The sequence below is a fragment of the Caretta caretta genome, chromosome 1 (assembly GCF_965140235.1).
Source record: "Caretta caretta isolate rCarCar2 chromosome 1, rCarCar1.hap1, whole genome shotgun sequence".
In the NCBI taxonomy this organism is placed as follows: Eukaryota; Metazoa; Chordata; order Testudines; family Cheloniidae; genus Caretta; species Caretta caretta.
In genome coordinates this window covers 2056612-2072778 of record NC_134206.1, presented here as the reverse complement: position 1 = coordinate 2072778, position 16167 = coordinate 2056612, and the positions used below count along the sequence as shown (strand labels likewise).

Below are 16167 nucleotides of genomic sequence, written 5' to 3'. Positions count from 1 at the left end.
CCCATTTCAAAAAAAGGTATATCAAATTTGGAAAAGTTTCATAAAAGGGGAACAAATATGCTTAGGGATTTGGAAGAAATGTGGTATGCGGAGAAAGGCAAAGGGAAATCTGCTCAGGAACCGGGGCTGGTGCATTGTCCTCTCCACAATGAGGGAGGGGCAGACTGGGTAATAAACTTACACTGGTCAGGCTTCTGACAAGGGCCAGACAGTACAGCTCTGGGGTCCTAGGCTGGGCAGCTGGGGGAACTGCTGGACCCTCTCTATTGTTGGTTCGTGAGTGACTCGTGAAAGTATTCGTGTAACCGCAGCTGGGTGTGTCCCTGCCTGTGTATGGGTGTGTAAATGCAAGTGCATCTGTTCACAGCCTCACCATGCGAGAGGGGCCCAGACTGGTAGGCCAGAGGGTTTAGCAGTACCCCAGATACAGGTTGCATCCCTGGGCCGTCAATCGTAGCCATCCAACGAACAACCCCTGTTAGACCACGAGTCTGTTCCCTTCTTGTCATGCGCTCAGTTACTGATGGAGAGACAGTTGTTATGGCAAGAAAGTCAGGACTCCTGGGTTCTGTCTGGTATTCTCTGTGTGACCTTGGCCAAGTCAGATCAACCAGTGACTCAGTTTATCTCTCTGTAAGATGGAGATATGTTCAGAGCGACTTTCCTTTGCTAGGTGTTTTCAAGATCCTTCGATTAAAGGTTCTGCACAGTATGATCATAAAAGAACAGGAGGACTTGTAGCACCTTAGAGACTAACACATTTATTTGAGCATAAGCTTTCGTGAGCTACAGCTCATTGAATGCATTCAATGAAGTGAGCTGTAGCTCACGAAAGCTTATGCTCAAATAAATGTGTTAGTCTCTAAGGTGCCACAAGTACTCCTGTTCTTTCTGCAAATACAGACTAACACGGCTGCGACTCTGAAACCTGTCAGTCTGATGATAGTTACTGATGAGAATTACTCGTCTCTGATACCGTAGTGATTGCAGAAAGTGCAGTGTGTCTGCAGAAAGTGTTTGTGTCTCCCCTCAGTCATCTTTCTCCTGATCTATCTGTCTCCTATCTGCCCATCTGTCCTGGGTATTTTCAGTGTTTGAAATCCTATGGAGACCTAGGTATTATCCCTAACTTTTTTACTAACCATCCATAATTTTTAAAAATACACAAGTGCACAGAGCAGCCAATTCCTCTCGGGCTCAGTGGAGAGCCCAGAAGTTCTTATCTCCCCTTGGGAAGTTCATTTAATTAGTGTTTACTCCCGAAGCTGTATAAAGAGTGCAGACAAGCTGCTCCCCAGCCTGTTTACATTCAGACTATTTGCGAGAGGCTGAGTGAACCCCCCTGGGATTGCACAGAGCTATATTATAAACGGTGCATACCCTTGTGTTGGCTCTCGGCATGGGATGCTGCTGCATATGCTGGGGTGAGAGAGGTGTGGGACACGGCTAGCTGAAGGGAATTCCCAGAGAAGACACTTCCATCTCAGGATTCACAGGTACCCATCTCTTGCTGCTCGCCAAACGGAGTGCAACATGATCGTGATGGAATTGAGAATGGGCAGGATGGGACTGAGAATAAGTCTGTGGCCCTTTCTGCTCTGCACACCCATTAATTAGAATCATAGAATATTAGGGTTGGAAGAGACCTCAAGAGGTCATCTAGTCCAACCCCCTGCACAAAGCGGGACGAACACCAACTGTATCATCCCAGCCAGGGCTTTGTCAAGCCTGGCCTTAAGAACCTCTAAGGATGGAGTTTCCACCACCTCCCTAGGGAACACATTCCAGTGCTTCACCACCCACCACAGAAGGGAAGTGGACAAACTGGAGAGAGTCCAGTTGAGGGCAATCTAGATAATTAGGGGTCTGGAGAACATGCGTTACGAGGAGAGGCTGAGGGAACTGGGGTTATTTAGTTTGCAGAAGAGGAGAGTGAAGGGGGATTTGATAGCAGCCTTCAAGTACATGAAGCGGGGTTCCAAAGGTGATGGAGCTCAGCTGTTCTCAGTGGTAGCAGATGACATAACAAGGAGTAATGGTCTCAAGTTGCAGTGGGGGAGGTTTAGGTTGGATATGAGGAAACTCTATTTCACTAGGAGGGTGGTGAAACACTGGAATGGGTTCCCTAGTGAGGTGGTGGAATCTCCTTCCTTAGAGGTATTTAAGGCCTGGTTTGACAAAGCCCTGGACGGGATATTTTCTTTTTTTGTCGTCCGTAGCCGGGCCAAATATGGATTTTCCTCTGATGTCTTTAACATCCCTTATCATTTTCATAAAGTGCAATTTGTATTGCTTTCTATATGTATTCCTTTCCCCCCCATTTGTTGTACATTGCTTGCCTCCTCCCTGCAGTTGATGCCTTCACTTTGCCACTGGATCGGATTTTTAGTGAAAGTTGTCCACATCCTTGATTTATCGTTGCTTTTTGGATATGTAAGAAAGTCTTCTTAAGGAACTCCCGAGTTTCATTCCCATTTTTCTGTCTGAAATTTTCCTCCCAAACAGTTTTGCTGATAATTTGCCTCAGCTTTGAGGAAGGAGCCTTTTGAAGCACTATCTGTACATATTACCGGTTGGGAGCTGTTCTCTGTTTGTCCATTTCAACACAATCAGTTTCACTGTTTATTTTCCTCTCCTCTTTCATATACCCCCTTCTTTCTCTTTTCTCTAAAGAGTGACAGTCTTTTCAGTCTCTCCGCATATGGCAACCTCCCCCATTCTCATAGCCTGTCTCAGGCCTGGTCTACACTGCGGGGGGGATTGATTTAACTTACGCAACTTCATCTATGTGAATAACGTAGCTGAAGTTGACGTACTTAGTTTAACTTACTACGGTGTCTTTACTGTGCTAAGTCGATGGCTGACGCTCTCCCATCGACTGCGCCTGCACCTCTTGCCCTGGTCGAGTATCGGAGTCGACGGGAGAGCACTCAGCAGTCGATTTATCGTGTCTAGATGCAATAAACCGACCCCTGCTGGATCGATCGCTGCCCGTCGATCCAGTGGATAATGCAGACAAGCCCTCAGAAACCCCCTATCTCTCTGCTATACCCTTTATAGAGACTGGGCAACCAAAACTGAGCACATATCCAGAGTAGGTTATTTTCCATCCAATTCCTAAGGCATTCTCTTTGTTTTGGCCACTGCTTCGAAAGAGCAGGTGTTTCCATTGAGATGACAGGTCTTCTCCCTGAGGTATGTTCTATTGGGATGTTTGCCATGAGCACATGTCTTGGCAAAGCTTTGATTTTTTCCACTTCAGTTTTTGAGCTACCAGGTGAATGGAGAACTCCCTACAGCATGAACTCTCTAGTCTGGGTTTCGTTGCATTAAGGAACAATGAGGTATAACCAGTATTCACACTCATGCTTCCTGCTTGTGCCTATTAAGGTTTCCCACACCAAGACAAATAGGAATTATTGATATATGGAGCACCACTGAATATGGAATTGGCATGAGTAGGGTCAGGGGTTCACAATTCATTTATCTGAATTATGGAAATATCATTTTTCAGTGTATGATGAGTGACCAATCGGCTTCACCCATGAGAACATCCTCCACTAGTGCATATAGTCTCTCATATTAACATTGTCTCTCCAACCAGGCATTTGTACTGCAACCATCGCCCTATACCCTGGGCACATAGAGGAAGTCAGGGGAACGTATGGTGCATGCAGGAGACACCGTTCTGCCTTAGAGTTGGACATCTTCTCCTCTACTCCATGTCTGATTCCAACGCAACTGACTTCACCAACCCCTCCACCTTCATCCTGCTGGGCATTCCTGGCCTGGAGGCGGCCCATGTCTGGATCTCCATCCCCTTCTGTGCGATCTATGCCTTAGCCATCTTGGGGAACTTCACCATCCTATTGATCGTGAAGATAGAGCCGAGCCTCCATGGGCCCATGTACTATTTCCTTTGCATGCTGGCTGTCACCGACCTGGCCCTGTCTACATCCACCGTGCCCAAAATGCTGAGCATCTTCTGGTTCAATTCCAGGGAGATAGATTTCAGTGCCTGCCTCACCCAGCTGTACTTCATTCACTGCTTCTCAGCGATGGAGTCTGGGATCTTAGTGGCCATGGCTTTGGATCGCTACGTGGCCATCTGCGATCCCCTGAGACATTCCACCATCCTGACAAATGCGGCGGTGGCCAAGCTAGGCCTGGCCGTGGTACTACGCAGCAGCATACTCGTACTGCCCAATCCCTTCCTGGCGAGGCGGTGCCCGTATCACAGAACCAACATCATCCCCCATACCTACTGTGAGCATATATCCATGGTGAAGTTGGCCTGTGCTGACATCCGTGTCAATAATTACTATGGCTTCTCTCTGATATTCCTCATCACTGGTGTGGATGTGTTTTTGATTGCCCTGTCCTACACACAGATTCTCAGAGCCATCTTCAGCCTCCCCACAAAGGACGCCTGGTTGAAGACGTTTTGGACCTGTAGCTCCCACGTGTTTGCCACATTAGCCTTTTACATCCCAGGTCTTTTCTTCATCCTCACACACCGGTTTGCCCAGAATGTGCCCCTGCATTTCCACGTTCTCAGTGCCAACATGCACATCCTTGTATCCCCCATGCTAAACCCCATTATCTATGGTTTGAAGACCAAACAGATCAGGAACAGGCTGCTCTGGCTCTTTCCTCATAAAGGACCTAAAGTTTTCTCCTGGTGGTCTGGCTCTAAAACCAGCCTCCATGCAGAGCTGTCTGGGGACATGGTGCTGAGCCCTCTTTCCTAAATCATCTACTGGACACTCACATAGACATTAAATCTTTCCCCGACCCTACTGTGCTGAGTCAGCCTGACAAATTGGGGAATCGGTCTGTGTACAACTCATTAACTCATAGGTTGTCACATTAGTAATTGTTGGTCACTGGATTCCAAAGCCCCACCCCTTGTTCTACCTCTTATGTCAAGTCTCACCCCTTCCTCTGCTTCTTTAACCTAAGGCACCACCCCTGGTGATTGATCCTCTCCTGCCCTCCCACTGTCACTCGCTGGATCATTTCCACCTCCCTCCCCCCCAGTATCTATAAGGAAGCCATTTCAGATTTTGGTGGGAGTGGCAACTTTAACCGTGATTCCGGAGGTTACCTTAGCTCTTGAAAGCTTTAGATTTTTTGGCAGATAACTTAGCAATTAGCAGACAGGAGCACTGTATCTAATTCATATATAAACAAGAGAAAATTAAACAAATATTAAACTCTGTCAGCTCTAATATTAACATGTTCTGGCATCTTGTGGCAAGTCACTTAAGGGACACTGGTGAGGCTTATAATTTTAATGTGTATTCTCATTCTGTCACTAACTCTGTGGAGAGAGAGAGAGACCCTGTCAGTCTTGCTGTGTTCTAGCTCAGTTCTGGGAGGGAAGTATGTCTATCAATAGGTTGGTCATAAAAGACCATCAGCCCCAACAAGGTCTCACCCAGACAGAAGAAAAGAGTAATTATATTCTAGATAAAAGCCAGTTTTCTCCAGTGTCTCTGCAGAGGGGAGGGCGTGGAAGGAATGGAACCTCCCCAGAGGGGGGAACAGAGAGTGGAGGGCTTGGTCCGTCCCTCTATAAACACAGAGACTGGATGAGTCAGAAGAAGCTGAGGGAGGAGAGAGGCAAAAGAGCAGTAGAGGGGAATCTATGGTTGCGGGGCTCTGGCTGCAGCGGAGAGACAGACTGCAGCTGGAGGAGAGGGCAGAAGCTGCAGGTGGTGGTCCCAGGGCTCTGACCAAACCGCAAAGAATGCTCCAGGGTGGTGAGGACACTGAGGCAGGGAATGGCATGCAGGTGTCAAATTGTGTTTCCCTAGATCTGGGTGTGACACTCTGCTCCCCATATTCATCACAGTGGTATGATTATGATGTGGTTAATTATGATGCATCTTTTCAAAATATTCTGATCTGCTGAATAGGATTATCCTATTCGTGAGCCTGTATCGTTTGTATCAGGAGTTATGAATATTCACAATGTATCTGTATTCCAAATGTGGTTGCTCCTGGGTGACCCCCACAAGGCAAGATGCTTTCAGTCTAGACAGCCGATTATGAAGGGTCAATTCAAGGTAATGGACTATTAAGGAAAACAATAGACCTTAGGAGAAGCTCATCCTCCACCTGGGAAGCCTTTCTGAGAATGCTTCAGTCAGCTTATGGATAATGGCTGCTATGACTCAGAGAAGTTTGCAAGGGCATTTGACTAAAGCACATGACACTGAGCTCCATTTTGGTACCTGTATTTTTCCAATCACTGGGCTAGGAACTTGGCTTGGAGCTATGGATTCCCATTATATGAAAAAAGCTATAAAAGGGGGCAGCGACATCACTCCCCAAACAAGAACACCTGGAAACACCTGCGGAACAAAGACTGAACTGTGGGAACTGCTGGTCCCAGGCTAATGGGATTTCTAGACTGTATATGGAAGCTTGATGGACTGTTGTCATAAACATACAGCTAAGGGTAGCATAAAATCCCTCCTTTACCTGTAAGGGGTTAATCAGTTCAATTAACCTAGTTGGCATCTGGCCAGAAGGACCAATGGGGAAAGAAGATACTTTCAAATCTGGGATGCGGGGGGGGGGAGGTTTTGTTTGTGCTCTTGGTTTTGTTCTCTCTCGGGACAAAGAGAGAGACCAAGCGCGTAACCCAGCTCCTACTGAAATGATACATCTAAAACTACAGAAATTGTAAGTAATACCAAGGAAATGAGTTAGATTATCTTTTGTTTTAGCTTGTGAATTTTCCCTGTTCTAAGAGGGAGATTTATTCCTGTTCTTGTAACTTTGAAGTTGAGCCTAGAGGAGAATCCTCTGTGTTTTAAATCTTTTTTATTACCCTGTAAAATTACTTTCCATCCTGATTTTTCAGAGGTGCTTCTTTTACTTTTTTCTTTATAATAGAGGGACCTGATTGATTTTAGTGTCCTAAGCATAAAGGGTCTGGTCTGTACTTTTATTAAAGGCAATTGGTTTGTATGTTATTCTCAAGCCTCCCCAGGAAAGGAGGTGAAGGAGAGTGGGGGAGGAGGATTTTGGGGAAATAGGAACTCCAAGTGGTCCTTTTCCTGAAACTTTGTGTAAATCACTTGGTGGTGGCAGCAATACTGTCCAAGGACAAGGGAAGTAATTTGTACCTTGGGGAAGTGTGACGAAGCGGAACTGTTCTTAATGTTTCCTCTGAATATTCTGGGGGTACCTCAGTTTCCCTTATGCAGTTCTTAAGTATCTAGGGGGTGGGATAAGGGTCTATGACCATTGCAGAGCCCTAGAGGGCAGGTGTGTGCAGGGGTCTGGACACAGAGAATGGCCGACACCCTGTTTCCTGGCAACTGATGGCCTGAGCCCTTCACCCCTGCAAGGTAAGAGCTAAAGGGTTGGAGAAAGGAATCAGGTGACCTCCTGGCCCAGGAAAGGGACAAAGCCCAGAGGAGGAGGGGCTGGAGTGGGAGTCAGTTTGGGGCTGGCTGGGGATGTGGAGTGAAGTGCAGACATGGTTGTCTGGCTCACTGCCCCACAAAATGGAGCCAGCTGAGGGGTCCTGTTCTCTGCACCTACAAGCTCCATTTTAGACCATGTTCCTGTCATCTAATAAACCTTCTGTTTTACTGGCTGGCAGAGAGTCACATCTCACTGTGGAGTTGGGGGGCAGGACCCTCTGGCTTCCCCAGGACCCCACCTGTGCGGACTCGCTGTGGGAAGCGCACGGAGGAGGCTGAATGCTCCGAGGTCAGACCCAGGAAGGTGGAAGCCAGGTGAGCTGTGTGTCCTGAAGACAGGCTGCTCCTAGAGAGGAGACTTCCCCAGAGTCCTGACTGGCTTCATAGGGAGCAGTTCCTGAGCACCGCCCGGGGACTCTGTGACAGGAAGTTTTTAACATAAGCTGGTAGCATATAAGCTTCGGGGGTCTTTCATGCGAGTCCCCTAATCTGTATCCCAGAGTTCAGAGTGGGGAGGGAACCCTGACAACTGTCAGTACTATCCAACAGGGTGAGACACTGTTTGGTTCAAATCTTATTTAGTATATGAGATTTAGACTGTGATTTCCTTTATTTTTTAGGTAACCATATTTGATTGGTTTGTTATTACTTATAGTCACTTAAAATTTATCTTTCTGTAGTCAATAAATATGTGTTCTATTTTTTAATTAAAACAGTGTGATTTGCTTGAAGTATGAGTAAAACCTCAGCTCATTTAATGGAAGCTTGTGCATCACCCTTTTCACATCAAGGGAGGGGTGGACTGGATAATAAATTCACACTGGTCAGGCTTTTGACCAGGACAGAACGGTACAGCTCTGGTGTCCTAGGCTGGAAACCTGGGGGTATTTTGGCTGTAGCTTTCCGATGGTGGGTTCATGAGTGGTTGGTCAGAGATTCATGAACGCAGCTGGGTGTGGTCCCTGCCTGTGGATGTTGGTGTGAGTGCAACCTTGGAGGGATTTTCAGCTTGCCACAACCTCACAGTGCAAGAGGGACCCTGGATTGGTGAGACAGAGATCTAAACTGTACCCCAGTTCCACGTGGCACCCAAGGGGGGAGAACTCATCACAGTGGGTATCTCTTGTGCTGTCTAAAATAGAGGAATTGTTTTAGCCACCCCTTTTGCAAGGCCGGGGTGTGTTTGCTATAACAATCATGTGCAATATGGGAGGGCTGAGGAATGCTGAGGCATTCTGGGCTCCCCTTTTCAATGCTCCTGGTCTCCAGCAGCTGCTCTGTATCAAGGGGCAGTACAAGATCAGGAGTGAGGATTTTGAAAGCTGACCCAGCATCCCTCCCCATCAGTGCTGGGTCAGTTTTGGCAACTTTCTTCCTGCGGACACATTACTAGAGTGAAAGAGCAGCAAATTGTGAATTGGGCCTACCGAGAAATGTCACTACATGGCCAGCAATCACATGGACTACAAAAGCTTCTGTAGCACAGCAAGACTGCCACTGTGTGAATATACAGCTAGACCACCGTAAACACCTTCCCAGGCCCCTGTGTGGGGAAGAGTGTTTAGAGACACCAACACATGGCCAGCCTCTGTGAGGGGTTTGGGGCTGAGAGAGGCAGACACACATGTGACGGGTTTGGTCACAGACACCCCCTTAGGACTGTCACCTAATGTGCTGAAATTACCACTGAGCCCATTTTCCCTGCCAGCCTGGGCCTCCAGAACCCTGTCTTGTTGAGCCAAACACACTAGCATGCTACAATGCAGACCCAGGGCCTGGGCCACACCCCCAAAGCTGCAGACCTAAACTGAAAACAGCTCAGCAAGGTACCTACCTCCAGCACTCAGAAACCCAGACCCAAGGGGGTCTAAACCCCAGAAAAATCTGCCTTACTTTGTATAAAGCTTATATAGGGTAAACTCATAAGTGTTCGCCCTCTTTATCACTGAAAGAGATACATGCACAAATTGTTTGCCCCCACAGGTAACAATTACACTGGGTTTATTAATAAACAAACATGATTTTATTAAGTATAAAATGAGGATTTAAGTGGATTTAAGTAATAACAGACAGAACAAAGTAAGTCATTAAGAAAAAATAAAGACAATATGCAAGGCTAAGCTTAATACACTAAGAAACTGGTTATATTTAATAGCTCACCCTCAGAGATGTTCCATTAAGCTTCTTTCACAGACTAGACTCCTTCCTAGTCTGGGCCCAATCCTTCCTCCTGGTTTAGTCTTTGTTAATTCCAGGAGACATCTTAGGTGGTAAACAGGGAATTTCTTCATGACTGGCCACCTCCATTGTCCTGCATTGTCCTTATATAGATTTGGCAAATGGCAGAAGTTCTTTGTCTCAGTTTGACCCCCTCCCCAGCTTCTCATGGAAAAGTACAAGGTTTAAGATAGATTCCAGTATCAGGTGACATGTCCCTGAAGACCCCAGTCTCCATTCTTTATGTGCTGGACCACACTTTATTGTCTGCTAATGGGCAATTACGCCATGTCTGGCTTCCCCATTGAAGACCCTGAAGTGTAAGCAGAGGGAGTGACCCAAAGTCTTGAACATAAAATACAAATACACAAGATAATATCCCTAACTTCCTCTACAAAAATGATACATGCATGCAAATAGAATAATCATATCCAGCAAATGACAACCTTTCTAACGACACATTACTTGAAGCATATTCCAGTTATGTCATATTCATATTCATGAGTATATTTTCATAACACATATGGAGCGCAGCGTCATAACATACTTGGTCAGCAATTAAATGCCAGACACATTAACAGTGCCAGATGCAGACTGAGGAGCTGGGCCAGAGGCACCAGCAGGCACCTGGCTCCTAGCAGGGAGGTGGGGCTGAGAGGTGAACACACAGCAAACCTCCTTAGGAGAGGATGGTGGAGAGGAGAGGAGACGGGCATGGTCCCCTCACTAGTAGTAGATCCTGTAATGCAATGCTAAACTGTACTACACTGTTGAGCCACTCAGTGTCCTTCAGGAAATCCTCTTGTTGCCAGCCCTATTGTCCTCTGCCCCCAGTCCATAGAGACACCCCCCTCCCCACATTCCTTTACAACTTCCAGTCATTAGGTCTCTGCCAAGTCCCAGTCATAGTTGTCTTCCCAAAGCTCTTTGCTGTAGAGAGAACCCCTCCTACCCCTTCGCAGGCCTCTCCTACTATCCCCAGGCAGAGGGTCAGAAGGGGTAGTCAGAGAGGTTCCTTCTGGAATGGGAACCTGTGAAAGATTATGAGAGGGGAGAGAGGCAGCCAGCTGGGTGTGAGAGCATGTGTGGCGGGGGAGAGTGGCAGTCGGCTAGGTGTGAGAGGGCACGTGGTGGGGGGGAGAGTGACAACTGCCTGGCAGTGAGAGCGTGCATGGTGGGTGCGGGGAGATGCAGCCAGATGAGCATGAATTTGCCATGTGGTAAATCAGGTGCCTGGCCTTGTGGTCAAGGCTCTGGACCAGGGCCCAGATCTGGGTTCACTGGCTCAGGCCGGAGTCCAGTCTAGTACAATCTCCTCTGTCTGACAGTGACCAGACCAGGTGCAAGACCCTCACAAAAGGGGTTAATCTTTTCCCAGGAGACATTTACCCCTCACCCCCAATCAGAGAGGTTGGCTGGTGCACTGAAGCAATTGCTGGCTTTGTCTTAGACTCCCTGTGTCATCTTGGGCAAGTACTTGGGCTGCCAGGGACACATCCCTCACCCGTGATGTGGGGTGACCACAACCCCGCCTTGCCCACAATTAGTCCATCTTGTCTGTCAAGATTGAATCTCAGGGGGTGGGGACAGTTTCTAGCTGTATGTCGTACAGCACCGTGCACAATGAGGCTCTGATCTTGCTGGGTCGGGTGGAAATGACTAATGAGTAAGATGTTCTAGAGCAGTAAAAAATGAAAACTGTGTTGTACTGCAGACCCAGACAAGCGTGTTTATTAGCCCCGCTGCTCAGCAAGGCTAAGGTGGGTTTCCATATGGGGGGGGGGGCTAGGCCATCTGGATCCCCGGCCTTACTGGACCTCATGTCACCTGCATGGACCTTGCTCCCCAGACACTGACCCATCCCGTGAGCCTTCAGGCTGGTTTGACGCCCAAGATGAGGAGCGCCCTCTGCCGGATCCCCGGGGTTCTCACCCCATAGATGATGGGGTTCATCATGGGAGGAAAGAGCAGGTAAATGTTGGCGATGAGGATGTGAATGTGGGGAACCATGTGGCCGAAGCGGTGGGAGAGGTAGGTGAAGATCGCAGGGGTGTAAAACACCAGCATGACGCAGACGTGGGAGCTGCAGGTGCTAAGCGACTTGTGTCGCGCCTCCTTGGAGGGGAGTCTGAAGACAGCCCGGAGGATCAGGATGTAGGACAGGACAATGAGGATAAAATCTAACCCCCCGGCGAGAAACACTACTGCCAGACTGTAGGAACTCATGACTGTCGTGTCCTCACAGGCCAGTTTCACGAGTGCCATGAACTCACAATAGGTGTGAGAAATGACATTGGTCCTGCAGTACGGGAGCTGCTTCAGCAGGAATGGGTGTGGGCCCAGTAACACGGCCCCCCTCATCACAATGACCAGCCCTATCTTGGCTACGACCTGATTGGTGAGGATGATTGAGTGTCGCAGCGGGTTACAGATAGCGACGTAGCGATCAAAGGCCATGGCCAACATAAACCCGGACTCCATGGTAGTTACGGAGTGAATCAAAAAAATCTGGGCCAGGCAAGCGTTGATGTGAATGGCCCGGTCACTGAACCAGAAGATGCAGAGGGTTTTGGGCAGGGTGGTGGTGGAGATGACCAGGTCGGCGAGCGCCAGCATGGAAAGGAAAAGGTACATGGGCTCGTGGAGGCTGGGCTCGGTCTTGATAACAGCCAGGAGGAGGCCATTCCCCAGGAGGGACAGAAGGTAGACGGAGCAGAAGGGGATGGAGATCCAGACGTGCACCGCCTCCAGCCCCGGGATGCCGAGGAGGATGAAGGTGGAGGGGTGGGGCATGGTCCAGTTGGAAGCTGCCATGGTGCGGCCGGTTGGGTATGTTCAATTCCACGGCACGGCTACTTCCTGCCCCTGTAACTAACCATTAAAACAGTCAGTAACCGTCTGATGGGACCATGACAAGGTGGTTTTTTCTCAGCATTAGTTCTTCACGAGTCCTGTGCTAATGGCACAAAAAGAGTGAGGGACGAATAGCCTATTCTTGGCTCCTGCACTGCAGCCATTCCACTCTCATTACAGAGACAATAAGCGGTAAGTGAGGGCTCTGTAGCAGTTCAAATCAATGTTTTTTTTTTCTCTACACTCCTCTCATTAGATGCACTATGAACTGTCCATGAAAATTCTGTCTGAAAATAGACATATCAAGCTCAGTCCTGAGCTGTCAGAAATGGGCAGAGAGCCATTACAGTTATACCCATTTACACCACCTGGAGATCTGTCCCATTGCAGCCAGCTGAAAGAGAGACCTGATTTGAACCGTTGTCACTGATTGTGCACTGCCTCCTGAATACCTGCAGCAGGGGAGTGGAGGGAAAGTGATGTGAGGATTACTGTTCATGGGGGTAATTGGATTTGGATGTCTCAGCCCTGATTCTTGACGGATAACAGTGGCTAATTAGTCCCTTTGAGGGAATCTCAGGCGAGAGGATGGGGTGGAGTGTGCGAGGATGCTAAGCAGCCCTGACTATCCTTAGAGGCAGCTTCTATTGGTTAGAGATAAGGCCTATTGGAATGGTGTCAGGGATTGTAGATTGGTCCCATGAAGCTTTCTACAGGGCTGTCAAGCCAGCATGAATTAGAATCATAGAATATCAGGGTTGGAAAGGACCTCAGGAGGTCATCTCGTCCAACCCCCTGCTCAAAGCAGGACCAATCCCCCACTACATCATCCCAGCCAGGGCTTTGTCAATCCTGACCTTATAAACCTCGAAGGACGGAGATTTTAAAACCTCCCTAGGTAACCAATTCCTGTGCTTCACCACCCTCCTAGTGAAATAGTACAGGAGGACTTGTGGCACCTTAGAGACTAACACATTTATTAGAGCATAAGCTTTCATGGGCTGCAGCTCACTTCATCGGATGCATAGAATGGAACATACAGTAAGAAGATATATATATATATATACAGAGAAGGTGGAAGTTGCCATAAGAGGCTAATAAATTAAGATGAGCTATTATCAGCAGGAGAAAATAACTTTTGTAGTGATAATCAAGATGGCCCATTTAGACAGTTGACAAGAAGGTGTGAGATTTAAGGGTGGCAATTTTGCAACAGAAAAGCCTCAAAAACAGACTCCAATGAGAAACTGCTGAGCTTGAATTAATATGCAAACTAGATACTATTAACCTGGGTTTGAATAGAGACTGGGGAGTGGCTGGGTCATTACACATATTAAATCTATTTCCCCATGTTAACAGGTTTCAGAGTAACAGCCGTGTTAGTCTGTATTCGCAAAAAGAAAAGCAGTACTTGTGGCACCTTAGAGACTAACCAATTTATTTGAGCATGAGCTTTCGTGAGCAGCTCACGAAAGCTCATGCTCAGATAAATTGGTTAGTCTCTAAGGTGCCACAAGTACTCCTTTTCTTTTTCCCCATGTTAAGTATCCTCATGCCTTCTTGTCAACTGTCTAAATGGGCCATCTTGATTATCACAACAAAAGTTTTTTCCTCCTGCTGATAATAGCTCATCTTAACTAATTAGCCTCTCACAGTTTGTATGGCAACTTCCACCTTCTCTGTATGTATATATCTATCTTTTTACTATATGTTCCATTCTATGCATCCGATGAAGTGGGCTGTAGCACATGAAATCTTATGCTTTAATAAATGTGTTAGTATCTAAGGTGCCACAAGTACTCCTGTTCTTTTTACAGATACAGACTAACACGGCTGCTACTCTGAAACTAGTGAAATAGTGTTTCCTAATATCCAACCTAGACCTTCCCCACTGCATCTTGAGACCATTGCTGCTTGTTCTGTCATCTGCTATCACTGAGAACAGCCGAGCTCCATCCTCTTTGGAACCCCCCTTCAGGTCGTTGAAGGCTGCTGTCAAATCCCCCCTCACTCTTTTTTCTGCAGACTACTAAATAAGCCCAGTTCCCTCAGCTCAGCCACTCCTCATAAGTCATGTGTTGAAGTCCCCTCATCATTTTTTGTTTCCCTCAACTGGATTCTCTGCAGTTTGTCCATTGCTCATTTGAGCAATAAATTCACATGAGAAGAGCAAAACCTTCGGCTCGACTGATTCTGTTGTGTCTAACGTCTGTTTTTGCAGCATTCACAGTTAGAGCAAAGCTGCCCTGCTGGGGTGCTGGAAGACTCAGGGCTGAGCCCTTCATGTTCCTGGGAGAGATGTGGACATTCTCACAGCCCTGCCTTTTGGAGGAAGGATGCAGGAGGTTCATACCAGTGGTCTGACTTGGGAGCCCTCTTGTTAGGGGGCTTATTCCTTCACCCGCTTACTTCCCTGGTCCTTCTCGAATGAACAGAGAGCAACAATACCCGAAGTCCAAAGGTGCAAACAATTCGATGTTTATTGGGGTGAACTTCCAGCAAGCATGATTCCAGTTTCCTTCCTTAGTGTCCCCCTTCCCAGCTCTGACACCACAGAGCCTTACACCTGTGTCCCTGTTCCCATTTCCCCCACTTAGCAAAACATGATTCCAATTTCCCCACCCCCATTCCCTGTTCCCATTTCCCCCCCCACTTCCTGACTGACTGCAGACTATATAGTAAAACTTGACTTCTGCTTAGCTATACCTTAACCAATCATTTTCCTGAAATTTAACTAACCAATGCTAACATATTATAACATGATTACGTAACAAATTATATCCCACCACCTTAATTAGTTTACACCCAGCAAAATTAATTATACAGCAGACAGGAACAATCACAGAACCAGACAGAGATTATACAGACAAACAATAGGGAAGTGGGGACTACAATGATAGAACAACACAGAAATGCATCCAATGAAGTGATCTGTAGCTCACGAAAGCTTATGCTCAAATAAATTTGTTAGTCTCTAAGGTGCCACAAGTCCTCCTTTTCTTTTTGCGAATACAGACTAACACGGCTGTTACTCTGAAACAGAAATGAGGATTTCACAGCCCAGCTATTGATAAGTGAGTTCTTGCCAGACAGGATGCTATCAAACTAAGTTTCCTTTGACATTTTCTAGGCACTTCCCTTTCTCTGGAGGCGATAGGCATTATCAGGACAGGATTGTATTCCTAACAGCCCAATAGCACCTTATTTCAATGTGACTAGCATTTGCTTCCCAGGTTATGGCTGCCTCTGCTGTTTAGCCAAAGGCCTTAGCCTAAGAACAGGGCCTCAAACTGTCACAGTGAGAAAAGGCCTTATACAGTCAGACAGTGATTTTGATTCTCTTTTATACCTCTATAACTAGCTAAGTGATAAGAATACACCTAAATTCTTAGAGTATAGGCCTTTACAGACAGGCCTGAATATCTATATCCTAACACCTCTGAGCCCAGGAGTCCCATGGACATTGATGGGAGCTTTGCACCCAAAGCGCCCAAAGGATTGGGACCAAATGATTTCATGATGAGAATGGAGGGCACGCCTTGCCTGCTTCCCCTCCAGTAACATTCTCACTCCTCCATCTAGTGTCTGCGGGTTTGTCAACACAGCATCTAGAGACATCGCTCCCAGCTCTGAGAGAGCCAGCATGCTAAACACT

At 47.2% G+C, this 16167-nt stretch overlaps 2 protein-coding genes across 2 annotated transcripts; one reads left to right on the top strand and one right to left on the bottom strand.

Annotated features, from left to right (window-relative positions):
- The first annotated feature begins 3722 nt into the window (after positions 1-3722).
- LOC125631110 (olfactory receptor 52E4-like) lies at positions 3723-4751 on the top strand. The gene has a single exon (XM_048837317.2). The coding sequence runs from the start codon at positions 3723-3725 to the stop codon at positions 4749-4751; it is 1029 nt and encodes a 342-aa protein (XP_048693274.2).
- A 6780-nt stretch (positions 4752-11531) lies between these two features.
- LOC125644531 (olfactory receptor 52K2-like) lies at positions 11532-12473 on the bottom strand. Its single transcript, XM_048868631.2, has one exon. It carries the CDS (start codon positions 12471-12473, stop codon positions 11532-11534), a length of 942 nt encoding a protein of 313 aa, XP_048724588.2.
- Between the last annotated feature and the right edge of the window lie 3694 nt (positions 12474-16167).